The sequence below is a fragment of the Cucurbita pepo genome, chromosome 8, assembly GCF_057944985.1.
Source record: "Cucurbita pepo subsp. pepo isolate OVF chromosome 8, ASM5794498v1, whole genome shotgun sequence".
Taxonomy (NCBI): domain Eukaryota; kingdom Viridiplantae; phylum Streptophyta; class Magnoliopsida; order Cucurbitales; family Cucurbitaceae; genus Cucurbita; species Cucurbita pepo.
This window is the reverse complement of record NC_141805.1, coordinates 607,103-633,975: the sequence shown is the minus strand read 5'-3', so window position 1 is coordinate 633,975 and position 26,873 is coordinate 607,103. Positions and strand designations below refer to the sequence as shown.

Below are 26,873 nucleotides of genomic sequence, written 5' to 3'. Positions count from 1 at the left end.
AGTAGTCACGTTCTAAAATCGTGAGGTTGATGGCAATACGTAACGGGCTACCAAAACAGACAATATCTACTAGTGGTGACTTTGGACTGTTACAAATGGTATCAGAGCTAGACATTAAGCAGTGTGCCAACGAGCACGCTACAAAGCATTCCCTATAAGTATATATTTATTTTTTAAATGAATAAATAAATAGAATAGACATCTTTTTATGTATATTAATTTGAATTAAATAATGCAAAACCTAACTTAATTCTAATGGGCCGGCCCAAATAAAAAAGAAACTTGTGAGCCTGATTTGGGCCAGGATTTTGGGCTACGGGCTATTGAACTGGGCTTTCCAGCCCATTCCTACAAGCCCACTAAAAAGATCCAAATTTCCTTTATATAGGAGTTGTTGATGCATTCCACTTCTAAAACCCTAAGTCTTCCATCAAGCTACGTCAATGGGGGTTTAGAAAAATCAGACGAGGTTTCTGAAGCTTCTCTTCGAAACCCTAGGAAGAAGCCCCCAGCTCAAAGAGAAACCCCGATGTCAACCACAGTCACGATACTCATAATGCTAGCGATGGTACTTACAACAACGTACCGGAGGTATTTCCGGTGGAGCTCTTGAGCTTTTTTCTCCTCGAGTGTCAGGCTGTTAGCGATGTGTGGATTTCTTCGCTTGAGTTCGAATCCGTGAAGGTACTTCACTAATCTTGGTCGCATTTCCTTTGTTTGTGTGTCAGGTATAAGCTTTCTTTGGTTTATCTGCATTATCGCATGATCGTTTAACTAATTATGAGTCATTTACTTTTTACTTAGTTCCTGTTTTGATCTTCACGATCGCATAACTGAATATGAGCAATGTTTATGAAGTTCTGGTTTTATTGACGAGCTTGCAAAGTTCAAGCAATGATCTAGCTTCTTGGTTTCTGAATATATATGAAGTAGCGATATTCAGCAATATGTGTTTTTAATTTTTATGGCTCTATTATTTTTTGGTAACTGTTTGTCTTGGCCAATTAGTGGTTCATAAGATTGTTCATGTTTTTTACTTTATCGGGTTTGGGAAATGATGACATTCTACAGAAAACTTTCAAAGGCAGCTGCTATGCTGAACTTGTTATTTGCACGTCAGTCTGATCCCTTGTTGTAAATGATATATTTTTCATTTTCAAGCTTTTAACTGTCAAAATCGTTCATGTTTTTGTGATGAGAAATGTGTTGTGAATCCATGCTAGTGTTGTACTTCATCGGGTTTGGGAAATGATGACAAGCTACAGAAAACGTTCAGAGGCAGCTGCTATGCTGAACTTATTATTTGCACGTCAGTCTGATCCCTTATTAGTGTTGTATTTCTCATTTCCAAGTTTCTAAATGTTCAAGATATGTAGTTGGTTCGCTACTTTTATTGTTTTTTGATCGTTCACAAAGAAAAAGATATTTATCCATTCATGTTTTCTTATTTTCTTATCTCCAAAATCTTTTATGTTTCGGGATGAGAAATGTGTTGTGCATCCAAGCGACTATTTTACTTTATTGGGTTTGGGAAATGATGACAAGCTACAGTATACTTTCAGAGGCATTTGCTATGCTGAACTTGTTATTTGCACGTCAGTCTGATCCCTTGTTGTTAATGTTATATTTCTCGTTTCCAAGCTTCTAAATCTTAAGACTTGTAGCTACTTTGCTCCTCCTACCCCGAAAAGTTATATGCTACTTAAGCCTTTTGGTTGACTTTTGCTTGTATGACATATAGGGTTGCTTTCAATTTCTCTTCCTCTTGCTTTCATATTCTCTTTCAAAATCTCTCTGCCCTGTTTTGTAAAACCTTCTTCTCAAGTTGGGGCTAGAGACTTGAGCATTCGTTGGGCGCGAATACAAATTCGCTTGACTCACTTAGTTTTTAATACGAACTCTCCTACTCAATTTTTTAAGTTTTAGTTATTATTATTATTTTTCTAGTTGAAATTTGGGAAATGAAGACAAAATTGAAATGTTCAACAGAGGTAGATGCTATGCTGAACTATATTGCACGTCAGTCTGATCCCAAATATTGTTCCTTTTATTCAAATTGACGATGGTCATTCTCTTAAATCCTCAAAGATCTTGGCCAAGCTCCATTAATCAAACGAAACTACATTTCATGGAATGCCTCCACTTGCATTGACATCCAAATTCATTTCTTTGAAATTCCTCATTTTGAAGTCTGTTTGATTATATTTTTCCTTCTCCCTTCCAATAGTTCGTATTGGGTTCTTTGTCTGTACCAATTTTTTGATCCTACAGCTGCTATATGAAATTTTCATATATTCATTTTTGTTTGTTGTGTCCATAGTTATATTCATTTTTGTAATCCAAGCATATCATAATTATAATTTTTAGAGGGTTTTCTATTATTTAATGCGCATTAAGAATAAGAAAATAAAAGTTAAATATTCATCATTGTTCATTATTGGTTGAGTGAGTGTGTTACTTAGTTTGATGGACCCATATCAGCCTCATTCATCATTGAAAATGTGGCCTAAACCTTGACCCGAGTCCTAGCCCTAAACCTATACCCTTATTCTGTAATTTTTTTAAAACTTAGTTTTAACTGTTCCTTAACTTTTAATATATTCCAAAGATTTTGAAAATAAAATAGTCTAATTATTTACCATTAAAAAATTATATAATTTTATTAAATTTATGTACTTAAAGATAATAATCGAGTGGTTCTTAAATAAAATAAACAAATCTAAAAGTATATTATTTATAATATAACTTTATAATTATCTACAATTAACTAATCTAATGAATTAGAAATAATTTAAGGTACTTGATTTATTTTTTCTTCTCGAATAGCTTGTTCAGACATTTTATAATTACGACAAAGTGAGTTTTATGAGGTCTTAAATTAAAGCAAAGCATGTGGATGTCACCAAGGGAGACGTGGGTTAATAAGGTCTTCAATAATTATATAAAATAAAATCATAAACCAACAAATAATAATAAACAATAAATTGAATCCATTTCTATTATCGATTTTTACCCCTAATATTTACCTTTCACTTTTTTTTTAAAAAAATTAATTTAAATTTAATTAAATGGCTTATTTTTCATAAATAAATTATTTTGGACAATTGATCATATTTTGTTTTAAGTAGATAAAATTAGAGATAAATAGATAAAATTAATTTTAAAATAAAAGTAATTTTTATTGATGTGAAAAATAACAACATATTATTTGATTTTGTTTAGACTCTTCTGTTTGGCTTGAATGAATTCAAGAAAGTCCACCAAGTTGGTGTTAGAGGAACCCTTTTGTTCATCCATAACTGCAGCTCTCATCTTGTCCTTAACAATGGCGGCCTTGTTCCTCATCTCTTCCCCTTCCCCACATTCCCCCATCACCATTTCTATCACCTCCTTCACTCTTCCTCTCTTAATCTCACTCTCCTTCCCCCTTGTCAGCTCCACTCCAATCCCCATTTCCTCCACCAGCATCTTTGAATTGTACGCCTGCTCTGCTGCCATCGGCCACCCGATCACCGGCACTCCCTGGCTCAAGCTTTCCACCGTCGAATTCCACCCACAATGGCTCAAAAACGCTCCCACCGATTCGTGCGCTAGAATCTCCAACTGGGGTGCCCAATTTCTGATCACCAATCCTCGATTCGTCTCCTTCATTCGATCCTCGTAATGCTCAGGCAGCCATTGATGAGCTCTGAACTCTGCTTTCATGTCGTGTCCCGATGGCGGCCTCACTACCCATATGAATGCGCTCCCGCTTTCCTCCAATCCGTAAGCCAGTTCCATCATCTGGGTCTCGGTAATTGTGTTCTGGGATCCGAAGGAAATGTACAGAACTGAATTTTTCCGGTGGGAATTCAACCAATTCATGCAAGTTTCTAAACCCACGCCGGAATCTTTCTCTTTCCCCCACCGGCGACGGCCGCCGGAGCTGGTTTGGAGGAGAAGCGGGCCAATTGCCCAGACGGGCAATTTTATGTAATCCCTCAAATGTTTCAATCCGAATGACTCGACTTCTTCGACGGTGTTACAGAGCCACCCATCTGAGCTCAAAGAATAGGAGATTTGCGGCCGGAAATATCTGGACCAGGAATCGGTGCCGTCGGCGGCGAGTAAGAACCGGTGGAGCTGGGAGCGGTGGAAACGGCAACTTTCCGGGAACCCCGGGAGAGAAAACTCATCGCTGGTAGATGAACGGTGGGGGAGATTCAACCAGAGAGAGATGTAAGCCAGAGTTCCATAAGCACCGCATGTAGTGAAACTGAAAACTGGAATGTTGAAGCTTCTGGCGACGGCCACCGACCAACCTAAGAACACGTCGGAGATTATACACTGCGGCGGGTTGCCTTCCCTTTGGACGAGGTCAGAAATCAGTTCCCGAAGGGGAAGTTCGAGGGCGGTGGAGGAATGAAACAGGGTGTCGATTTGATTTAAAGGGAGATTCTCAGTACTCTCGGTGTTTGGCGGAAGGCCATGGTCGGAGCTCGAGTAGTAGAGCTCGGCGAGGCGGATTTTGGAGTCGGCGGCGGCGGAGCGGAGGTATTGGATGTTGGAGGGGGTGCAGGCGATGGTGATGGTGAAAACAGAGGATTTCCGGTGGATGAAATTAGCGAGCTCGAGGAAGGGGATGAGATGGCCGTGGGCCATGAACGGTAGCATGAGAATATGGTACTCACCGGAGTTTGTTTCAGAGCCCATTATTCCGTCGGCCGGCGGGACTCAGCTTTGGAAGGTGGAGTTTACAATGAAGGGGCTTTATTTATAGCGTAATTGCGCGGCAATTTTACATAATAATTTGTCCACAAAAGTCCACAATTTCAAGACCGACCTTAATCAACTTGTTTTATCAGTTTTAGAAATTCTAATAAACTTGTTTTATCAGTTTTAGAAATCAGAAAATACGGTAAGATATATGAATAAACCAAAATCACATCAAACTGAAAAGCAAAATCACATCAAAATGAAAAGCGACGGCCTCACTAAATTTTTAGTGACTCAATCAATAGGATTTAAATACTGAAATTTTATTCGATTCTTGCTTTTTAGAACCCCTTTCTGTTTCCCTTTGACTGTTTGACTGTTGGATCTTTCAATGTACTGTTATATCCTTTCGTCCTGATACTCGAATGAGGGACCTTTGCGACGTCTGGGGGCCCGAACCTTCCTTTATACACTGGGAGTTTTTAAGGGACTCTGACTTATTGTTTGCACCAGGGATCATCAATTGCCATAATGACCGGAGCAAGCCAAAGCTAGACCAACCTATGCATTTTCGTCACCATCACTGCCATCTCACGACTTGGATTCGAACAGATCAAGCTACTTTCCCTTTAGTGTGAGTATAAAAAATGCTGAAAAAATTGTGTTGGTCTTTCTGGATTCTGAATCCTAGACACGGTTATGAAAGGAATGACCAATCAATTTGTATCCTTTTACGTAGGAGAGTTGTCCTCTACCACAACTTTGGGCACAGCCCACGTGAAAGCACTCTCCAATTTATTTATTTTTTGTTGGATGTCATTATTCATTCGCCAACATCTCCCTATCATTTTCCACCCTCTTTTATTCCTTCATGTTCGAATTTTCAATTAATGTCCCTTAAGACTATATTTTCATTTTATTTTAAATTTTAATTTTGAATTCCATTTAACATAGGGTTGACACGTTAAAAGATCAACTACACAGACTTATATTCATCTCTTTCTCACAATAGCTCTCGCCCCTTTGCCTGACTTGTTCTCTCTCACTCACCTCTCTCTTTCCCACTTTCGATTTTCAATCAGACATGATTGATAGTCTCTCTATTGGAATCATTGTTTTCTTTCGCTATCACCTCATCATGATTTCTCTCTCACGTTGTCAAAGCACTATGTTGTTTCACATGCCGATCATCCTTTCTCAACCCTTGTACCACACACACTCATATTATACTATATGATACTCCTAAAGCAAAATCTATACGTGACAGATCATGTTTATAAAAAATAACCCGAAATTAAATTTTAGTCTATTTAAGTTGGTTTCTTTTTCTTTTCATGAACTTGGTAAACGCCATTACTTTCTTGCAATTTAAGACTACAATTTAATCATCTTTATTAAGTAAGTACAATAATTAAATTTAATCATCTTTATTAAGTAAGTACAATAATTAAGCCAACCTATAACATTTAAAGAATGTAACGTATATAGACTAAATTACAAATTTAATTAACTTTGAAGTTTAATTTTAATTGAATTTTGAATTTTTAAAATTATAAATTTAATCCTTAAATTTAAATTTTTTTTTTTAAATTCGCTTGTATTACATCAATAAATTTTAAAAAAATATGCTAAAATTTCCATAAAATATGATAAATCAATTGAGAAAAAACTATATATATATATATATATATATATATATATATACATATATATATATATATATATATATATATATATATATATATATATATATATATTCTTGTTTCTTTCCTTCTTTTTTTTTTTTTTTCTATCTTTTTTATAAATTTTATTTGAAAAGGGATTTTGATGGCCTAATAAGAAGAAGAAAAAGAAGAGACCAAGGAGATGTGATCACCTGTGTAATAATTCCAAGAACTCCCAATGAAACTTTGGCAGCGTTGAGATGTTGATCGCCATCGACAAGCCTCCCAACTTTGGCGTCCCCATCTTGGGGTCCTCTGGGAGTGTGACCTTTGAATATCTACAACGTAATCATTTGAATATCATTTTTTATTTCATAAAAGAGATGTTTATGAAATAAAAAATGATAAACAAATAATAAAATAATATAAAAGAAACTATAATAAAATAAGGCTGGAGTCGAACATATGCGGAGCATTCCGAGTGACAACGAATAACCACCCTAACAAACTCATGAATATGCAAGATGTCTTACTATATTTTATAATATTTTGTTTGGTTCGAGTCAACTCGAAGTTGTCTAATAAACCCGAAATCCGAAATTCACACTAAATCTATTCGGGTTCAAAAAATTAACTCAACCCAACCTGAAGTGCTAATCTAACCTAACCCAACTCCTACAATTCGGGTTGAGTCGGTTCAGGATGTCAAGTTGTCGGGTTTAATGTACACTCCTACTTCATACATATACATAAATGACATAGGTGAGGCACACTACCTTGGATGCACATATCTATAATATAAGGGTATTTAGAGAATTCCCACATTTGACACCCCCCAAAAAAGTTATGAACTTCAACTGCTACAAACAGGGAGAAGAAAATCACAACAGATGCTATATTGTTCCTTAAATTAATTGATTCACTGTGAGTGCTACTAAGTATGTTAAGACACTATCTAAATTAGGCTCTCTTTTTCTCTCTTTTCTTCTCCCACTATAAATGTATTATTTGTTATGTAACAAAATACTCAATGCTGATATACAATGGAAGTCTAGAGTTTAAGTTGTGGCTACCAGAGTACTCTTTTGCCTCATCCATTTTGTGGCAGACCATTTTTCGCCTCCCAGTACTTCACAACCTCCATGAATGCTATTAGGATCCGACTGTCCATCCAATCCCTGAAGCGTTCCCATGAAGAAGAAATGGTTAAAAAATACAATAGCTACCTCTACACCCACATTCATATCAACATGGAGTCTAACTGAGAAAATTAGCATTTTCTTTCTTGAATTCCGAATACTTGTTTTTACTCATTTGGTTCTTGTGATTTGAGCTTCGTTTCAATTTAGTCTTTAAATTCTAAAGTTTCAACTTAGTCCCTCGAGTTTTGGTCAAATCTCACAGATGGTCCCTGTACCTACTTAAAATCCACTCATTTACCTCTATTGGTTAGGTAGCTTTATAAAGTCTCACATGATCCCCTAATGCAACGAGTCAAATAGAAAACATTAACTCATTTTCACGTATTCGTTACTTTAGTAAACTTCAATTATGCCCAGAAACAAAATTGAAACTTTTAAGCTATAAAAAGACTAAATTGAAACTAAGCTCATATTTGAAGCCTCACTTCTTCCATCATGTTCATGACCCTCCCCAAGCCCAACTCCAAGGGAACAAAAATTTTAGGTTATTTGGTTCTCAACTTAAAGCTTTGACCCAATATTTTGGAGGTATCTCCTCCAAGCATCCCGGGTACTTATTAGGACACCACTTGGGAGTTGATCACATGGTTTAGTATTCAAAATCAATAGTCTTTCACATTTTTTATTCCATTTTGAGAGGCAAAAGATACATACCATGCTCCAGAAAAGCACTGCATCTCCTTTGACTGGTTTAACTGACAACCCTGGGACGGTTTTCCCACCACAACTACACATGCCAGAACCAGCCTGAGGAAACATACAAAAGGAAAGTTCAGGATACAACATTCCAAAAAAAATGGATACGACCGAGAAAAACAAATTTTAAAAGGGGAAAAGCCGACATTGTTTTGTCTACCGATAGTTGTATTCATGTCCGAAAGGGAAAACAATTTAAAAGTTAAATTATTATGATCTCATAGTAGGCAACTTCGCTAACTTAGGGTGGCCTTCCTTGTCACAGATAGGCTACTCTACTGGGAAAAGTTGATTATTGCTAATATACATTAGTTTCTAAACCACAGTTACCCATGACTTAATTAAATACGATGAAATTTTTTTACCTTGTTTATTGTTGTTATTAGTATTATATATTAGTGAGTGTCTCGATTAACTTGTGTGCACCTCAACTATTTTCACAAAACTACCACCTAACCGTATAATATTTGATTGAAAGAACTCATAGGACATTAAATCTTAAGTGGGGTAGCTATCACGGCTTGAACTCATTCCTCCTTTACATTGACTCACGTTGACCATATGCCAACATTTTTCTAATTCTTTTCAAATTGTAACCAAAATTTAAAAAATATGAAACCTTTTTGTTTTCAAAGTTGAGTAAAAAAAATTAAAAAATATATTGAAAAATAAGTTTTAAATAACGGAAATGTAAATAGACAACTTTTAACCATATAACCTAAATGATGCCATTGCCCCAACAGCACGCCCCAGGAATTTTTTTATTAAATGTGTCCCTTCCATACCCATACCTAACATTTAACAAAATGTTGCATCGTAACGCCTATGCCATGTCCATCATTAATTAAATATTGGTTGGTTTTTATAAACAGGGTAAGAAGACGAACGCACTATACCAACGAAATTTAATTCAGCAAGGAAAATGGTAAATACCTTCGGAAAGTAGGTTTCTCCACCTTCAACGTTATCAGTTAGATACATAAGCATGGTTGCAATTCGCTGACCACCACGCTTCAAGTTAAACTGTAAAAAGAACACGTGCAAGAAACGGTACTTGCTATCAGTAAAAGCACGAGTCTAGCATGCTTAAAATAGAAATAAGAATAACTAAATAACAGAATCTTACAGTATCAGAAAAGTAGTCATGGTGGGGTTTGTAAAATTGATTCTTCTCGTACCTGTACTGCTTGAAGTGTTAGCCTTAAAACTGAAGTGCAAACCAATCTTCGTGTTCACATGCATCTTCACAGAAACAAAATTATATCCATACCTTAATACTTGAATGAGCTCTCCATTTTCACTTGGTATTTGAGAATAGACAGAAATTCTTTTTTCGATTGCCTGATTTCACAGATTCCAAAACAGAGGAAGTCCATCACCAACCAGTGTTTTAAAAGGTGCACCTAGGTGCAAATCTCATGTGAAGCGCCTCGCTTCGAAAAACCAAGACGTTAGTAAAAAGGTGTGGCCAAGGTGCGCGCCTTCCATGAAGCCCCTGAGGCGAACGCTCTGCTCGTCTCTTATGCATATTGAATTAATTTTTATTTATATATTTTTTTAAGTAAAGTGGTGGCTTATTATTAAAAAAATTATAAAAACCTTAAATGCATGGGCTTCTCTCACTCTCTCCCTCTCTCTCAGCCTCTCAATCTCCTTTCTCAATTATTTCTAATTCGGATGTTTCTCCCTCTCCAATTCGCTCCTCACTTGATTCCCCTCTCTCCATATTACTCTCTGTTTTTAGTCAGTATCTCTTGATCTATCTAACTATGTGCATTTTCATCAGTTATAGTCATTTAGTCTAAGATTCTAATATGAGATAATAATTTGATCGACTAAATTGGTTAGAGGACCGAGGACAGTCTAAGAAAAGATATGACACGGAAATTTGCTCGTTTGAATAATGTTGAAGATATAAATGCATTAGTTTGTGGTTTTAGTTCAAACGTAACAAAATGAGGGGTTTATATAATGAAGCAACATCTTCTCCGTGGTTATAGAAATGCAACATGTAAACAATGTCTGGTTCATGTGAAGGAAGAAATTAAAGTATATTAGTCGAAGAAAAAGGAGGTCAAAGAACAAAGAAATTTAACCCAAGATGCAGCTGTCATTGAAGCCAATAACAAGCGAACCATGTGGAATAATCTATAGTTTACAGAACTATATACTGAATTGCTTAGCGTGCCAGTATATTATACTGTAAATGGGTCGTATATGATCATTTTTGTTTTCTTTAAATCAAAATTTTGTCTGAAACAAGTAGAATATATAGGAAAATTGATCTGAATGAATAACTTTAACTGAATTGAAATTTTTTTCCATAAAGTCTGTTGACTTTTGAGCACATCTATATGCTTATCCATTACTTAAATCATCAAAATAAGCCTACAATTTCTTTGAAATTAATACCTGGACCATTGGATAATTTCTCTCTTGATGACTTAAAAACATTCCAGAGCTCGTTCTGAAATCACTCTTGATTCCCTGAAATTCCACCAAGGGAGAGACCGTATATAAATAAAGGTTAACTGGAATGAAACCCTTTTTTATAAGGAAAAAATATAGATCATTCGACCAAAAGAGCATCATTAGGGGGATCCTCATAGACAAAATATATATATATTGTTTAAAAAAGAAAGAAGCTAAACTATCAATCAAAATCCTGAATAATAGAATCTATCAAGAGAGTAAATTCAGGCAACTAAAAAAGTTACAATAAAGTGTTAAAAAATTATTAAAGAAAAATAACATTAAAAACAACAGCATTGGCCGTCAATGCAAATATACCATCTGATATTTTATTTTGTCATAACTATCAGAATAAATTTGCAACAATACACACTTTAACCAAGCAAAGCAATTCACTCGTGTGGAGAGCGTCTTGGGTTTCAGGAAAAACCAATATAAGAAAAAAAAAGTACTCCCAAAATCTTAAAAAAAACAGTATAAACCCATAGTTAATTCATTATATTTTCAGGAAGTAGGATCTAATTCAACAATTAACATTCATAGATATGTTGAGAGCAAGAATGGTGAATGGACAACAAGTAATAAGCAAGAGAAAACAATTGCCTGTTGTAAGAGATAAAATTACTTGGCTATCATGCTTGAAACTAATAGAAAGGTATAATACATACCTTCCCTGTTTTTGTATCCACAACAGTGGAAATTTCAAGGCGAGGAAGTGCAATTGCCTTAAGGTAGTCGCACTCCTGTACAAAGAATCAATTAGCCAAAGCAGAAGTTATCGTGTACCTCTATCCAAAATGTAGGATTCTTGAACCAGAAGTAGAATTGATACAATTCCATGAGAAGTGAGATTTATAATGCATAGCCAAAAACTATAAAAGAACGATACAATTAGAAATTATTACTGGGATCATTTCTGAAAGGATATTTCCTTCTTAAAAAGCTTGAGGGTAAGAGCCTATCCCTCACCACGATACCCAGCTGTGGTGGCTGGATGATAAGTTGAGGAGGTCTGCAAGTAAGTCTGCCTCTCTTCAGACAAATATCTGGAGGTTACCAACTTCTCCAGAAAGAAAATATCAAATGTGACTTAAATATAGAATATTTTCGACAGATTTTTTTTTATAAGAAATTTATAGAGGAACTTCATTAAAGAACACAAAAGAAGACAGCCTACGGAGGCTGACCATTAATTTCAGAAAAAAAATGTGCATTTCATTTAAGAAAAATTGATTTCAAAGGCTAAAGCTCTTTCATTAACAAATCCCCCCACCCCCACCCAAATAATAATAATAACACAAAAGCTATCACCTACAAAGTAAGGATGCTGGGCTCCAAAGGGGTGTATTTGGTGAGGTCCCACATTGATTGGAGAAAGGAACGAGTGCCAACAATGATGCTGGGCCCTGAAGGAGGGTGGATTGTGATATCCCACACTGGTTAGGGAGGAGAACGAAACACCCTTTATAAGGGCGTGGAAACATTTCCCTAGCAGACGCGTTTTAAAAACCTTGAGGGGAAGCCCGAAAGGAAAAGCCCAAAGAGGACAATATCTGCTAGCGGTGGGCTTGGGTTGTTACAGACATTTAGTTCGAAGTATGTCTATCTTTGATGAAGATTCTGTTAGGAAAAAATCTGTAGTAAATTGACGCATCCAGCAAAAGAGATTACATATTGACCAGATAATGCTCACCTCTGAGCTCAGAAAATTATGCAACACAATGATTCGTGGTGACCAGCTTACTACTTCTGGTTTAACCTATTCCACAAAGTAAAATGGAAAACATTATTTTAGGAAAAGAAAGGAAACTTCAAATGATAATAAGTAAAAATTGCCTAAAGATTAATCCCCTAAACACACATACGTAGGATAAAAAAAAACTTCACTTAAATGTTAGAAAAGACTGTCTATCAACGTAAAAGAGCAGGCCTGGTAGTAGAAATGGCATGATACAAGTATATCACATTATAAGCAATATTTTGAACACAAAATTTCTTGATTAGTTGCATATCCTTCATTGACTATCTTTGTCGCTCTCAAGAAATATTTTCACAAATTGATATCCACATGTTTTTCAACAAGAAACAAAACTTTTCATTGATGTAATGAAAAGAGACCGTTGATATCCACATGTAATGAGATATGAAACATTGTTTCAATTATTTTCATTTGGATTTTAGTGAATTGACCATTTTCGTCTGCATAAAATATGTCCAATTGGAGAGTCAAGCGATATCCACCTTCAAGAACCGTTTCCTCCTTTTTTTTTTTCCTTTTGTGTGTGTATTGTAGGGGGGGCATTTTCAAATTATCTAGTATCCTATCTTCTTTTGAAAAAAGAAGCCGTCCAAAGATCCCAAAGATCCTAAAATCAAAAAATAAGGGTAATCATAAACAGAAAAATAGAGATGCATACGTAGCCAAGACGAAGAATTTCTGCTTCTTTATCGTTAATCCAATTAGGAAGACCTGAAAATAAGGGAAAAGAGAATGGATAAGACAAATCAGAATAAGTCAGTGTGAAAAACATGCTGATTAGTAGACAATTTCAATATATTTTTCTAAATCTCACTTTTTGTTTTTTTAGATTTGTTTTTGACAAAACTCTATTTGAACTTGCTCTGATTCAAACTCTATTTGAACTTGCTCTCACTTTTTCTAAATCTCATTTAATCTTTCCAAAACAAGAATAATATTTTTTGTGTGTTCGTGTGAATAAGAAGGAAGTGTTTCGAATTATGAAACAAATTTGAAAGAGAGGATGAGGAATACAACCAACCAAAGGAGTTTATTTCAAAATAATAATAATAATAAATGAGGTTCTCCAAAAGGTCTGGTCTGAATAAAAATAGATCAATTACAAACAAAAAAATATGTATGTTCCTTATATGACAACATAATTTTTAATAAACATGCAGGAGGAAACTTTCAGTTATAATTGTGGATAAAATATAGCTAGGCTAAAATTCTCGGAAACAGAACAAAATAATTCAAGCATTAAGAAATTTTGTCTTCATCATATGAAATAAACTGACGTTGAGAACACTTCTATAGTAAAAACATAGATGAATGCTTAATATGGTAAAATTTTGTGTTAAAGATGAGCCTATAATAATCTTTCCAACCTTGAAGGAATTGACGTTGGCCATCATACTGAGTTTTATGTAACCTTCCAGCTGATAAAAACTCAGTGCCTGGAAAGACGTGGTTCATAAAAAAATCAATAATTTTGAAAACACTAAATAAATCATGCCTAGTAAACATATAGGATGTAACCAGCACCCTGCAAATGCCATGCTGTCAGAAAAGATAGATTATATTGTTTTGCATAGATACGTCAAGAGCACTTGGCTAAATGAAGAGTCGACGCCATACAGTCATTCTTCCATATAAATACCAGGAAGTCATAAGTTTTATGGTGTGCAAACAATGTTTCAAATCCTAGTAAGATCCATACATCTACTTGAGAGAAATAAATTGAATATTATCTGTGCAAGAAACATGGTTTCTTTCCTTCACTATTTTTCAAATTGATCCATCATGAGCGCAGACACTCAGGATATACTTCTATGTGCTCCAAACTTGGTCCATTTAAAAAAAAGTAAAGTTCCACAAAAGGACTGTTACAATAAGTATTTACAATTACAACTGATTCTTTTTCCTCTTTTTCATGGAACTCGACCTTATAACATCTTTAAGCCTGTGGGGCAGGCTTTAGAAAGTGAATTCTCTTAAGGCTTCCAATCGGAAATATTTTTATATCGTACTTTTCTTTTCTTTTTTATGGGATATAAAGTACGTTCCTCTTCAATTTGTTAGAACCAAAATAAGCTAACTCAGACTACGCATGGACTGAAGCCTAGTGCTGTTTCCAACATTTTATAGAATTTTTTTTTATTAATAAATGTTTCCTGATTCAAATTAAAAAATATAGAGAAAAAATGAGTAGACATGATAACGGGGCTTCTTCAGAAACATCCTAGTGAATGAAAATGCAATATTCTAAATTATCCAAATCTAACCCCAAAAAGTGCTTTCTCCATCCAAATATCGGATACTTTCATTATAATTTCAAAATTTTCCATCCTAGAAGACAAAGAAACCAAGAAAAGTACCGATAGAGTCTTCCAGCCTTCTTATAAATGCTAATTGAAACAAAGCACCTGCAATTACCATTGAAGAAAGCACCTTATCAATCAGTCAGAACTGTTCGTAGCTCTTTAGAAATACATGATCACAATTAAGACACTAAATTTGATCAAATGCGCACAAAAAATCCAGCCAAGTCGTACGAAGACACATCCTATAACGGTTCACTTTAAAGCAAACACAGAAGCTGCAATTCCTTTCTTTATAGAAAAAAGAAAAACGATAATGTTTTCCTTTCCATTACACAAAATCTATGTAAATAGTAAATTTGCAGAAAACGAAAACGAAAGGAACATTTACAAGTCGTCCTCCTCCATGCAGGTGCCAAACTCTGATAGAACAGGCGACAGATCACAAATGTACGATTAGAAAGAAAAAAAAATGAGACGTGATTCGCTAATGATTGAAGAAATCCCTCACTCCTCTAAAGTAACCTAGCCAGCTCAAAGAAGAATTACTCGCAACAGCTCCTCCGGAGAGAATAAGATTTACAACACAGCTCCGAGATTTAACTTACATTGACAGACACCTCAACAAAGCGCAAAGCCTCTTATCACTCCAGTTCATCCAAACACAACAACACACAAGAACGGAGTTCAAAATCATCATAAACATCCATTTGGACATCGAATGAGCAAATAGCAGGCCATACGAACGCCGATGCATCAAATCATCAGAAAACAACAGAAAAAACCAAAATACGTACCGATGATCATGCCGACGGTGACGAAGGTTAGGAGACCAAAGACAATCCTCATGAGACCGGAGGCCATGACAGCCGAAGCGATACTTTGAGTCGGCGGGAAAACTATCAGGAAATCAGGAGCGATAGGAGAAGCCGTTGATGTGAGAAGTAATCAGCTCAGGGACCCAATGAAAAACCGGTTTGCACTACAGTGGATTGATTCCCTTGAGCATTCCTTGTTCTTTTTTCTTTCTTCTTTGGCGTTTACTTCGATTTCTTTTGTAACGCTGAAGAAATTGTCATTTGTTTGTGTTGGGAATAAAGTTCCCTTTTTTTACTATAATTATGCTAATATTTGTTTTTTTTTTCTTCAATATTTTGACATTAATAACAATAAACCAATTAATAAATTAGCATGATAATACTTTTTAGATATTTGGTTCGGAAAAAAAAACCAAAAAATCATATCCCACAATTGTCTGTAAATTTCGAGCATTGAACTATACTTTCTTCGAGAAAGCTTAAACAGCTTAGAAATAGAGAGGGAGGGCTCGTATGCCTAGTGTCACAATTGCACTTTTGATGACAGCGGACTTGCGATTGTACGGCACTCACTTTCTAATGACAAGTGAGCCAAGCCAATTCGTTCTTGTGTCGCCTACAGCCAAGCGATATATGCTCGAGTCTCTAGCCTTAGTTTTAAGATAAGGTTTTAGAAAACGAGGGTAGAGAGAGATTTTCGAAACAGAGATTTTTGAAAGAGACGTTATATAAGCAAGCAAAGGAGAAATAACAACGGCTCACCGTATATAACATTTGGTAGGGAGAAGTTGACAACTAGTTGTATCCCCCGATAGTACATTATGAGGCATTTCATGTCTAACAGGCCTAGACATGATATTTTTTAAACGTCATACTTCCTAGAAATACAAAAATAAAACACTAGAATATGAAAAGACATAAAGGATTGGGCTTATCATGGGCACGCGGCCATGAGCAACACGCCTTGGACAAGCATGACCGTGACACCTAGCGTGTTGGAAGGTATGTGTAACCGCCCAAACCCACCACTAGTTGATATTGTCCTTTTTGGGCCCGTTAAGTACTATCGTTAGTCTCACGACTTTTAAACATGTCTACTATGGAGGAGTTTCCACATTGTTATAAAAAAAAATATATATAGTTTCCCTCTTCAGCCAACACGTGATCTCATGTAATAGCCCAAACCCACCGCTAGTAGATATTGTCTGCTTTAGCCCGCTACATATAGCTGTTAGCCTCATAGTTTTAAAATACGTCTATCCGAGGAGGTCTCCATACATTTCAAACGGTGTCAGATTTCACAGTATTAACCTAAAGTTAGGTGGATGATTAATTACCTTAATTAGATAAGTCCAACAACTTAAATGGACCATACTCGTATCAAAGTAAGGTTAAATTATAAACTTAATTATCTTAATTTAATTAACCTAAAATCAATTTTGATTAATTTAATATCCTTACATTATAATAATCTATACTAAACATTTATTTGAATTAAAAATGAATTTGCTTTAATAAAAACCGAACTGGGTCGGGTCGCCTTTACACCTTTCGACCTGGTCCTAGGGTTTTAGAGCATCTGCATCCTCTCCGGGGTTTAGAGAGAGAAAGACCTACCTCTCTCCCGCTCTCTTGATCGCTACATTTCTCTGATTTTCAGAAATCTACGTCGCCTCAATCAATCTCCACTCACAATCGTTCTCGACGTGCCGTTACCGTTCTGAATTCTTCCACTGTCGTGTTGCTTGGTTCATTTCCGTTTCCTGTAGGTGATAATATACAATGGCTGGCCTTGTCCCTCCGACCACCGCTGCGGCTGCTGCTACGGCGACCGCCCTGCCTGTTCCACCGAAGAAGACAGAGGACGAGAAAGTGGATTACCTGAATCTCCCATGTCCTATCCCCTACGAGGAGATTCACCGTGAAGCTTTCAGTAAGTTTCTGTTCTCTAAAACTGATGCGTTTGTGACTGAGTTGAGTTGTTTGATGTTTATGATTTGTTACGACAGTGTCTTTGAAGCCGGAGCTGTTTGAAGGAATGCGATTTGATTTCACCAAAGGACTCAATCAAAAGTTCTCCCTCAGCCACAGGTAGTTTTGCTTTTTAGTCATGTGTTTCTTCGGATCTTTTCCCTGCGTCCTGTCTTCTGGGTCACATAGTGGATTGACTTATCTGATAACTATGCGTTGTCCACCATCGACGACTGATCAGCGTGTCTATGGGACCAATGGAGATTCCTGCTCAATCCGCTGAGACCATCAAAATCCCTACTGCCAACTACGAGTTCGGTGCTAACTTTATAGACCCGAAGGTAACCCCACTGACTGAAATTTCGTCGTTTCGTTGTTATATTGAGCTACAACGTGATGGCATTGGTAACTGATATGTAGTTGATGCTTTTTGGGAGGATACTCACCGATGGAAGGCTCAATGCGAGAGTGAAGTGCGATTTATCTGACAATCTCACTTTGAAGGCCAATGCACAGGTAATCTGATGGTTTCTTGGTTATCATCAGGTGCTGTCATACTTCTCTTCTCATTCAATTTTGTTTGCTGATATCATCCTTTCTTTTTTCTGTCAGCTGACAAATGAGCCACATATGTCACATGGGATGGTCAACTTCGATTACAAGGTTATCAAGTCTTAGAAAATTTACGATCTCACACATTCTTATTTCCACCGTGATGTGATATATTTGTTACGAATATGACCTATATGTTATAGTTATTACTCTTGCCCATCAAAGTGTGGCATTTTTCCTTAGCAATCATGTTTGTCGCCGAACTGAGTTGAGAACAATGTCTTTGAAAAGATACTATTGCCTTCCTTTATTTGTTAGTTGGGTCTAAAAATTCCACAAATATATTTACACCGTAAACGTCAGCTGACTAATAACGTCAGCTATTATTCTATGATGTTTAATTTGGTTGTTAGGTCTCCATTGAAGACTTGAATTTTTTCTCTTAAACCTTAACCTATACAAATTTAGTTCCGGCTCTTGTATAAAGAATGTCTTATGAAAAATGGAATCTATCAATGTGCGTGCCAGGCTTCTTAACCTTAATGGCTACATTGTAAATCTTTTGGATTTAAACTACTGGTCTCTGGTTCATGACACCTTGAGATTGTCTACCTTAAATATTAAGCACCCTACGGTTTCTAACTCAAGCATACGAGAGATAGTTCTAATGTCAGGTTCGGTAATATTTTGGGGAGGGTGGTGGCAGTAAGGGAATTAGGGTTTGGAAAACGCCAGATTTCTCTATTAGATATTTATATTTTAAGCATTTGATTGCCATTATGAGTTACCCGTTCTCATAATTTATGTTTTACTCTTATTGTTAAACAGTTAAAATTTTGATAAAAAATATTAATACCTTCGTATTTGTCAATTGGAATTATTTTTTAATCAGGGCAGAGACTTCAGAACCCAGTTTCAATTAGGCAATGGTGCCTTATTTGGAGCAAGTTACATTCAGGTACAATTCTGAATGGTTCTAATTATGATGTTGGCTTGTCCTTTTATAGTTGCTCAAGCATTCTTGATAGCCTTGTACAAGTTTGGGAGTTTAGTTTTTATTGGGAGAATTTTTGAAACCTTTGCATAAAATTTTATTAAATTGGAGATTCTCGTTTAATAGTTTCTCTTTTGGACTTACGTTATTCTGCATTTTGAGGGTATATATATATTTTTTGACAACTGGGCTACCTTTTGCTCGTCATCCTTTTTCTCTCCCCTTTTGCTAGTGAATGTTTTTGATAAGGACACCTTTCCTTCTCCAGCCGCTGGAATCGTATTTTAGACAATGACAATCTCACACTTGCTCGCTATGTACAGGTGTTACAGGCCTCTGTATTTACGATCTGATTTTGCTTGTTCTTCTGGCACTCTGCTTCTAAAAACCTTGATCCTTTTGTCTCCTCGGTTTCTATTTTGTCATAACTATAAATTTCTCCTTTTCAAAAACAAAATGACCGTTTCATTTTTCCCTAAATGCCTTGAGGTAGTGGAATGTGTCCCCAAACCCCAGATGTTCATGTTACACTGCCTCTATAGGAATAGAGGTGGAGATGGGGTGAAAGTCTAGAAATTTTTGCATATAGGATGCCTGACAATTTGAGCAATTTCTGTAGATTTCTGTAGCTTTGCTCATGTTTTAACTCTGTCATCATTCTCTTCTCAGCTGTGTGGCATAAAGAGACCGTGCTGATAATTATCTTTTTTTTTTTTTTTTTTTGCAGAGTGTATCTTCCCATCTTTCATTGGGCGGTGAAGTATTTTGGGCTGGTCAGCATAGGAAGTCCGGTATTGGTTATGCTGCAAGATACAACACAGATAAGATGGTATAGTAACTGTCATCATCAGTTGACTTATTTAATTTTCTACCTTCTATTACCATGGAAAATGAAATTTCTAGGTAGGCTTCACTTTATAATAACTTAATTTCCATCTACTGGCTATATGTAGATAATTAAAATTGTGAAGTTAACATAAGCTTTAAGTTTATGATATTATATTGTATTTGTTTAGTGTTGTTTGATGAATATCTTATTTTAATCAGTTATCATTAATTAAATAAATTCTCTTATAAACTTTTAATAAGTTGTTTATGATACATACTGTGTGTGCATAAATTCTTGAACTCTTCATGGAAATGACTTCATAATGACAGACTGGCTCAAATAGTTGGGCATTATTTTCTCACTTTGTTGGTCATAAGTTTGATTCTCAATGTAAAATATTATTAGAATAGCATAAATGAATAATGTTGAAATATATATAGCTTGTTTCCAAAAATCATTATCCACCATCTCCCTTGAGATATCATAGAAGATATTGGGTTTCTTTGTTCTTAGTGAACTTATGCAAGAAAAGTTGTGCCACTCTAATAGTATCTTGTTTTCTTTTCTAAAAAAAAAATTGTACTTGTTGATTGTGGCCAGATTCTGTGGAAATTTCTTGGGTTAATGAAAATTTTAATCCGAGGAAGAATAAGAGTTTGACCTTAATGATCTATCGTCATGTTCAATTTTTCAATCTGCAGGTTGCCACTGGACAAATTGCCAGCACGGGTATGGTGGCTCTGAGCTACGTTCAAAAAGTGTCTGAGAAGGTAAGTAAATTGTGTCAGCGCATTTCTGCTGTCTTGAAACAATGAACATTTGATTAATAACCAAATAACACATAACAAAGGGCAAAATAACCTCCTAGCAAGCCAACACTGCACAATGAAGAGAATGGTAAAAGAGGCAGAACTATCAAACTTTGTAATTTATTTTTCATTATATCTTATATCATTTTTTATTCCTTATTTTAGGTTTCATTGGCATCTGATTTCACGTATAACTACATGTCAAGAGATGTAATATCCAGTCTTGGCTATGACTACATTCTTCGACAGGTAGCTTCTGTTTTGTGAATGTTCTATAACGCCAAATATATGTTATCAACAATCCATTTCCTATGCTACTGTTTAATTTTTCAAGGAGAACATGATTGGAGAAATTGAAGATTTTGTGTGGTAATCAGAAGGTTTATTTACACTTGTCTGCTATATAGTATTGTTGTGAGGATGATATCATGGTTGAAAATATGTAGAGCTAATCTAGAGAGAAATGGAATGGAGAATGTGGTTAAAAAATGGCGATGTAAACTAAAAATGTTGCTTCTGGGATAATCCTAGAAGAGCTAATTTTTGGCAACAAGCCCTAATACTATTCACCAATCTTGCTTTAAACCCTTAATGCTCAAGAATATGACTGAGTAAGCTAGGAAAATGGAGAAATTTTTGTCTAATCGATGGGGGGTCATTTTACTGTAGACTAGTCTGATGGTCATTTTACTGTAGACTAGTCTGATGGTCATTTTACTGTAAACCTTTATTGCTCCAGTTTTATCGACTATCATATTACTGAAGATGGGTAAATGTTGTGGTTGTTACAGTGCCGTCTTAGAGGGAAGATTGATTCCAATGGTTGTGTAGCTGCTTTCCTTGAAGAGCGACTAAATATGGGTGTTAATTTCATTCTTTCCGCAGAGGTACCTATAAGTTGCATAGTTATTATTTTTATTTTTTATATTTTGCCTCTGAACAAAACATCAAGAATTTCTTCAAGACTTTTACCCAATGCTTTGCTTATTTCTTCACAATTTATTACATTTGTTAAAAACACTTTTTGAGTTTCTAGTTAAATGTCAAAAGCTTCCCCCTCAATTTTGAAGTTCTGGTTTGAATTTTAGAAACATTCTATGGAATTAGATATAACAGAACTAAAAATTCACGAGGGAAACAAGTCGCTTTTTTAGAAACAGGAAACTGTAAAACAGAAGGTGACTATAACGACTATCAAGCAGGCACCTTTTAACTTATATTGTTCACATGGCTGAATCGGTTCTTAACTGTGACATGTAATGCAGATTGATCACAGGAAGAAAGACTACAAATTTGGATTTGGTTTGACAGTAGGAGAATAGATTGGCAAGAGTGAGGAAGTCGTTATCGTGTCCCCAATGCTGTGGTAGAAACATAGTGGAATTCTTTCCTTGCATGATTTTTCCTGGTGTTGAATTCTCAGTTCCCTTAGTTAATTGTTGTTCAGCACATTATTTTGAGCAGAATCTAACTGCTGTTGCAGTTTCTAGAGGCCATATCTGTCTCCCCATATCAAAATTTTCTTTATCAATTAATAATTTTGTTATTCACCCGAGGGCTAGACAACGAGATGACACTGTCGACTTCGAAATCTTATGCAGCTTTCGACTTGTTTATCCTTTCATTTTTGGTTGGTTTTTAACCTTATTGATACATAGACAAGAGCAGCTAATCTTGTCTTTGCTCATTTTGATGTTTGTGGACATTGATATGTAAGAAATATCATGCTGTGATCGAGTGGATATATAAAAAGGGAAGAAATAGTTTCATCCCTTCCCTTCGCTTTATGATAGAAAGTTCCTCAAAGAAGTGTCCTTGTTCGTTGATTTTTCTTTTATTTATAGAAATACTACCATGCAGTATAGATATTTTGTTCGTTAAATTGTATACTTTTTATTGTTTTTTTAATTACAAAGTTTTATATTATTTGAACTCAATGGGGTTATATTTATTTTATAATTGTAACGTCCTAGATCCACTGCTACAAATATTGTCATCTTTGGGCTTCCCCTTTCGGGCTTCTCCTCAAGACTTTAAAACGTGTCCAAATCCACCCCCTTTTGGGGCCAGCGTCTTTATGGGCACACCGCCCGTGTCTACCCCCTTCGGGGATCAACGAGAAGGCTCGATGTCTGGCTTTGATACTATTTGTAACGGCTTAGATCCACCACTAACAAATATTGTCCTCTTTGGGCTTTCTGTTTCGGGCTTCTCCTCAAGGCTTTAAAACGCGTCGGACGGTTTTCACACACCTAGCAAATATTGTCCTCTTTTGGGCTTTCTGTTTCGGGCTTCCCCTCAAGGCTTTAAAACGCGTCGGAGGGTTTCCACACACCCTTATAAATAGTGATTTGTTCTCCTTCCCAGCCAATGTCTACTCCTATCCAACCAATGTGGGACATCACAATAATTTTTTTTTTTATAGAGTGATATTTTGTTTATTAGTCATTTGTGGGAATTGGGTAGGTCTTTTGGGTAAAAAATGTAATTTTTTTTTTTTGGAAAGGGCTAAAATGTGTAAATTGGGTCAAGTTTTGTCCATTGATTATGAAATATGAAAATTTTCTTCAAAAATCAATTTTTTTTTTTTTTAATTCCCAATTCATCTTTTAATATTTAACGCTGAGATAAAATATTAACTTCTTAAGATTCAAAGTAAATACTAAAAAGACAGAAATAATTAAGTAATCCATCACATCAAATCTCTAAATTATGCCAAATAAAATCAATGGCTTATTATGAATCTAATTTCATTTTATTCAATTATTTTTTTTTGTGTCGGTGCGGCATTTCTGTGGGTCCCTTGTCCAGCCTGCAAATTCGAACTATGAACCTCCAATCGGACGGTCTATATTCACCGCTCCCTCAGTAACTTCTTCCAGAGCTAAAAAAAAATGGCTTCAATCAATGGCGTTTACAAGCTGAAAAAGACTCCCGATCTAACCCCCTTTAACGATTCTTCATTCTCCTTTGTCTTCTTTTGTTCATTTGCAAGTTAAGGAGAACACCCTCTTTCTAATCAGCCCAATCGCGGCCATTTCAGGTATGTTGAAAGCTCATTCTTCTCTCATGGAAATCTTGTTAAATCTGTTTGTAATTCATGTTTATGCATTCTGGGTTTGTAGTGTGAGAGGCGAAAATGGCTGTGAATTTCTCCCTTCTGGTGATACTGGCACTGATTTTAATGGCGTCGGTAGTGAGTGGAGATGAACCTTCGATTAAGCCGAAGGTTAAGATTGTTAAGGGGAAGAAGCTTTGTGATAGAGGATGGGAGTGTACCTGGTCTTCTTATTGTTGCAATTTGACCATTACTGACTACTTCGAGACCTATCAATTTGAGAATCTCTTCTCGAAGCGTAATTCGCCGGTGGCCCATGCCGTCGGGTTCTGGGACTTCCATTCCTTCATTCTGGCTGCTGCTCAGTTCGAGCCGCTCGGATTTGGAACCACTGGGGATAAGAAGATGCAGATGAAAGAGATTGCTGCTTTCTTGGGCCATGTCGGCTCTAAGACCTCTTGTAAGTAATGGCTGATTTTTGCGAAATTTCTGTGGTGAATTGGGTGTTGATTATGATGAAATGGTGGTTGTAGGTGGTGATGGAGTGGTCACAGGAGGGCCACTTGCTTGGGGTCTTTGTTTCAATAAGGAGATGAGTCCTAGCCAGGATTATTGTGATGACTACTTCAAGCTTACCTATCCTTGTGCTCCTGGTGCTCAATATTATGGCCGTGGTGCTCTGCCCATTTTCTGGTTTGAAGTTTTCTATCCCAATTTCCTTTTTCCAGTGGATTTTGTTTTGTATATTTGGTTTATATCTGTGTTCCTTGTTTATACTCAAATTGCAATTCTCTATAGCATGTGGGGATGGAGATTTGAACCTTCAACCTTCTTAAATTGAAATTTGCAGGTCCTAAATCTAAGGTGTCTAGCTGAAAGAAGAGCTAATTAGGAACTAGTCTGATAAGTTTTTGGTCGGGTTAGAGAGAAAGTATGAACATTGTTTAGAATCGCTACGTAGAGTCCAAAGCTATTGTTAGTAGATATTGTTCTACTTTGGCTTTCCTTTTCGAACTTCCCCTCAAGGTTTTTAAAATGCTCACTGCTGGTAGATATTGTTCTACTTGGGTTCCCCTCACGCCCACTGCTAGTCGATATTGTTCTATTTGGATTTCCCTCAAGGTTTTTAAAACGTGTATGCTAGAGAAAGGTTTCTATCTCCCTTTCGAGGCCCAGCGTTCTCGCTGACACTCGTTCCCAGATAATTGCTGGCTCTGATATCATTTGTAATAGCCCAAGCGCATTGCTACCAGATATTATTTTCTTTGGGCTTTCCCCTTCGAGCTTCCCTTCAAGGTTTTTAATACGTGTCTACTAAGAAGAGGTTTCACACCCCCCTTCAGGGTCCAGCGTCCTCGCTGACACTCGTTACTTTCTCCAATCGATGTAAGATCCCCCAATCCACCCCCCTTTGGGGCCAACATCCTTGTTGGCACAATGTCTCGTGTCTACCTCCCTTCGAGGCTCAGCTTCTTCGTTGGCACATCGCCTGGTGTCTGGCTTTGATACATTTGTAATAGCCCAAGCCACGCTAGTAGATATTGTTCTTTTTGGGCTTCCTCTCAAGGTTTTTAAAATGCGTTTGCTAGGGAGAGGTTTCCACCCACTCATAAGAATGCTGCATTCTCCTCCCCAACCAATGAGGATCTCACATTTTACGTTTGACAACTTTTTATTTGAAGTTTGATGGAAATGAATTATGGATATGGTATCTTCAACAAGTGTTTGTCATATCATCGAGAATTTAACCGAGTTCGTTCTGTCGTTTGTCATCCTAGGAATTACAATTACGGTAAGATTGGCGATGCTTTGAAGATAGATCTGTTGCATCATCCTGAATATGTGGAGCAGAATGCAACCATTGGATTTCAAACTGCAATATGGAAGTGGATGAACCCAGTGAAGAAGTCACAGCCTTCACCCCATGATGTCTTTGTTGGCAATTGGAAACCCACAAAGAACGACACCTTGTCCAAAAGGGTTCCTGGTTTTGGTACAACCATGAACATTCTCTATGGAGATTCCATCTGTGGGAAGGGTGATATCGACCCGATGAACAACATTATTTCTCATTACCTATACTACATCGATCTGATGGGTCTTAGTCGGGATGAGGCCGGGACTCACGAAACGCTTTCGTGTGCTGAGCAGATTCCGTTCAATCCAACTTACGTCGCTCCAGCTGCAGTTTCTTGAGATTCATCCATGACAATGGGTTGTAAGCATCCAGAATTTCCACTAGTTCAAGTAAGATCCAAGACATCCTTGTACAATTATTTAAAGTGTGCAGTATGTTTGTCATATTTATACTCCTAGGATTTCAGTGTTTCTGAGATGTCAATGAATCGCTTGGTATATAATATATCTGTATTACTATGAACAGTTTGGTTTCTTGGTCGAAATGTGTGTTGCCGACATGTTCTTCCTTGTCTGATGTCAGTGCCTATTTCTTCTTTTTCCCTCTCAAATGTGTAGAAATATTGATTTGTCCATAGATATTCATGAATAAATCATTTTAAAGATCTTGGTTATTAATATTTATGTTTATATTAGCGACATTTTGTTCGTGTTCTTATGATATGATGAATATGGTAGTGTTTATTTAGTATACATCTTCTTGTTAATTTAAACATAGTTCAATTAGTTAATACACGAGGAGGAGATTGAAGTTTTGAATCTCTCTTATAGACGGGAGAAACCGAACATGAATGTTTCTTAAGGTTGAACCTAAATCATCCCGAAGATGTCTTTGGTTAGCTATTTAATATTGGGACGTTTTCTCTTTTCGTAAAAAACAAGTAACAAATTTTACTTGGACAATTGTGTAAATTTGAGTTATATATGTGGGTTAGCTAAAGACTCGTGAAGACCTGTTCTCGTTAATGGTATTATGGTTAGTGAATCAAATGATCTAGTCTCAACTTGGACTACCCAACTCAAATTATAACACAACCAAAGGTTTAGTTGGCTTTTTTTTTTTTTTTTTTTTTTTGAATTTTTTGAAAATTGAAAATTTAGATCTGGGTTGATATTTTTTGGTCAAGTTAACTTAGA

General features: G+C 36.2%; 4 protein-coding genes, 1 long non-coding RNA gene and 4 other non-coding genes across 10 annotated transcripts; 7 read left to right on the top strand and 2 right to left on the bottom strand.

The window, feature by feature from the left end:
- Positions 1-426: 426 nt before the first annotated feature.
- LOC111800346 (uncharacterized) lies at positions 427-2,302 on the top strand. The gene is made up of 2 exons (XR_015422176.1): positions 427-684; positions 1,224-2,302. It is a non-coding gene; the product is annotated as an uncharacterized LOC111800346 (long non-coding RNA).
- On the top strand, positions 1,047-1,132 carry LOC111801233 (small nucleolar RNA Z122). The gene has a single exon (XR_002816108.1). It is a non-coding gene; the product is annotated as a small nucleolar RNA Z122 (small nucleolar RNA).
- Positions 1,241-1,326, top strand: LOC111801232 (small nucleolar RNA Z122). Its single transcript, XR_002816107.2, has one exon. It is a non-coding gene; the product is annotated as a small nucleolar RNA Z122 (small nucleolar RNA).
- Positions 1,527-1,612, top strand: LOC111801231 (small nucleolar RNA Z122). Its single transcript, XR_002816106.2, has one exon. It is a non-coding gene; the product is annotated as a small nucleolar RNA Z122 (small nucleolar RNA).
- On the top strand, positions 1,954-2,036 carry LOC111801234 (small nucleolar RNA Z122). Its single transcript, XR_002816109.2, has one exon. It is a non-coding gene; the product is annotated as a small nucleolar RNA Z122 (small nucleolar RNA).
- An 852-nt stretch (positions 2,303-3,154) lies between the features above and the next one.
- On the bottom strand, positions 3,155-4,852 carry LOC111800343 (UDP-glycosyltransferase 92A1). Its single transcript, XM_023683990.2, has one exon. The coding sequence runs from the start codon at positions 4,690-4,692 to the stop codon at positions 3,205-3,207; it is 1,488 nt and encodes a 495-aa protein (XP_023539758.2). The 5' UTR covers positions 4,693-4,852; the 3' UTR covers positions 3,155-3,204.
- A 39-nt stretch (positions 4,853-4,891) lies between these two features.
- LOC111800344 (prolyl 4-hydroxylase 1) lies at positions 4,892-15,867 on the bottom strand. Of its 2 annotated transcripts, XM_087126147.1 has the most exons (15): positions 15,586-15,867; positions 14,846-14,893; positions 13,856-13,924; positions 13,147-13,199; positions 12,423-12,488; positions 11,699-11,761; positions 11,398-11,472; positions 10,670-10,744; positions 9,528-9,598; positions 9,384-9,435; positions 9,191-9,280; positions 8,216-8,308; positions 7,433-7,537; positions 6,572-6,697; positions 4,892-5,382 (listed from the first exon to the last, which is right to left on the bottom strand). In XM_087126147.1, exons 1-15 carry the CDS (start codon positions 15,650-15,652, stop codon positions 5,314-5,316), a joined length of 1,122 nt encoding a protein of 373 aa, XP_086982273.1. In that variant the 5' UTR covers positions 15,653-15,867; the 3' UTR covers positions 4,892-5,313. The 2 variants fall into 2 exon arrangements, with proteins under 2 accessions (XP_086982273.1, XP_023539760.1); XM_023683992.2 differs by lacking the exons at positions 4,892-5,382; positions 11,699-11,761 and having other exon boundaries at positions 5,647-6,697.
- Positions 15,868-17,146: 1,279 nt separating this feature from the next.
- Positions 17,147-22,385, top strand: LOC111801074 (mitochondrial import receptor subunit TOM40-1). Its single transcript, XM_023685042.2, has 11 exons — positions 17,147-17,539; positions 17,616-17,697; positions 17,819-17,918; positions 17,998-18,093; positions 18,190-18,240; positions 19,022-19,087; positions 19,851-19,952; positions 20,654-20,722; positions 20,927-21,010; positions 21,553-21,648; positions 22,027-22,385. The coding sequence occupies exons 1-11, from the start codon at positions 17,389-17,391 to the stop codon at positions 22,081-22,083; spliced, it is 954 nt and encodes a 317-aa protein (XP_023540810.1). The 5' UTR covers positions 17,147-17,388; the 3' UTR covers positions 22,084-22,385.
- Positions 22,386-23,644: 1,259 nt separating this feature from the next.
- Positions 23,645-26,354, top strand: LOC111800648 (chitinase-like protein 1). The gene is made up of 4 exons (XM_023684437.2): positions 23,645-23,804; positions 23,887-24,279; positions 24,353-24,512; positions 25,598-26,354. The coding sequence occupies exons 2-4, from the start codon at positions 23,901-23,903 to the stop codon at positions 26,013-26,015; spliced, it is 957 nt and encodes a 318-aa protein (XP_023540205.2). The 5' UTR covers positions 23,645-23,804; positions 23,887-23,900; the 3' UTR covers positions 26,016-26,354.
- The last annotated feature ends 519 nt before the right edge of the window (positions 26,355-26,873 follow it).

Excerpts from the sequence above, each read along its gene's own strand:
- LOC111800343 (XM_023683990.2), bottom strand. The coding sequence starts at position 4,692 with ATGGGCTCTGAAACAAACTCCGGTGAGTACCATATTCTCATGCTACCG.
- LOC111801074 (XM_023685042.2), top strand. The coding sequence starts at position 17,389 with ATGGCTGGCCTTGTCCCTCCGACCACCGCTGCGGCTGCTGCTACGGCG. Across the intron at positions 17,540-17,615 it reads GATTCACCGTGAAGCTTTCA|TGTCTTTGAAGCCGGAGCTG; the intron begins GTAAGTTTCTGT and ends TTGTTACGACAG. Across the intron at positions 18,241-19,021 it reads TGGTCAACTTCGATTACAAG|GGCAGAGACTTCAGAACCCA; the intron begins GTTATCAAGTCT and ends TTTTTTAATCAG.
- LOC111800648 (XM_023684437.2), top strand. The coding sequence starts at position 23,901 with ATGGCTGTGAATTTCTCCCTTCTGGTGATACTGGCACTGATTTTAATG. Across the intron at positions 24,280-24,352 it reads TGTCGGCTCTAAGACCTCTT|GTGGTGATGGAGTGGTCACA; the intron begins GTAAGTAATGGC and ends TGGTGGTTGTAG. Across the intron at positions 24,513-25,597 it reads GGTGCTCTGCCCATTTTCTG|GAATTACAATTACGGTAAGA; the intron begins GTTTGAAGTTTT and ends TTGTCATCCTAG.
- LOC111800344 (XM_087126147.1), bottom strand. The coding sequence starts at position 15,652 with ATGGCCTCCGGTCTCATGAGGATTGTCTTTGGTCTCCTAACCTTCGTC. Across the intron at positions 13,200-13,855 it reads CCAACGTCAATTCCTTCAAG|GTCTTCCTAATTGGATTAAC; the intron begins GTTGGAAAGATT and ends CCTTATTTTCAG. Across the intron at positions 10,745-11,397 it reads TGGATACAAAAACAGGGAAG|GGAATCAAGAGTGATTTCAG; the intron begins GTATGTATTATA and ends GTGGAATTTCAG.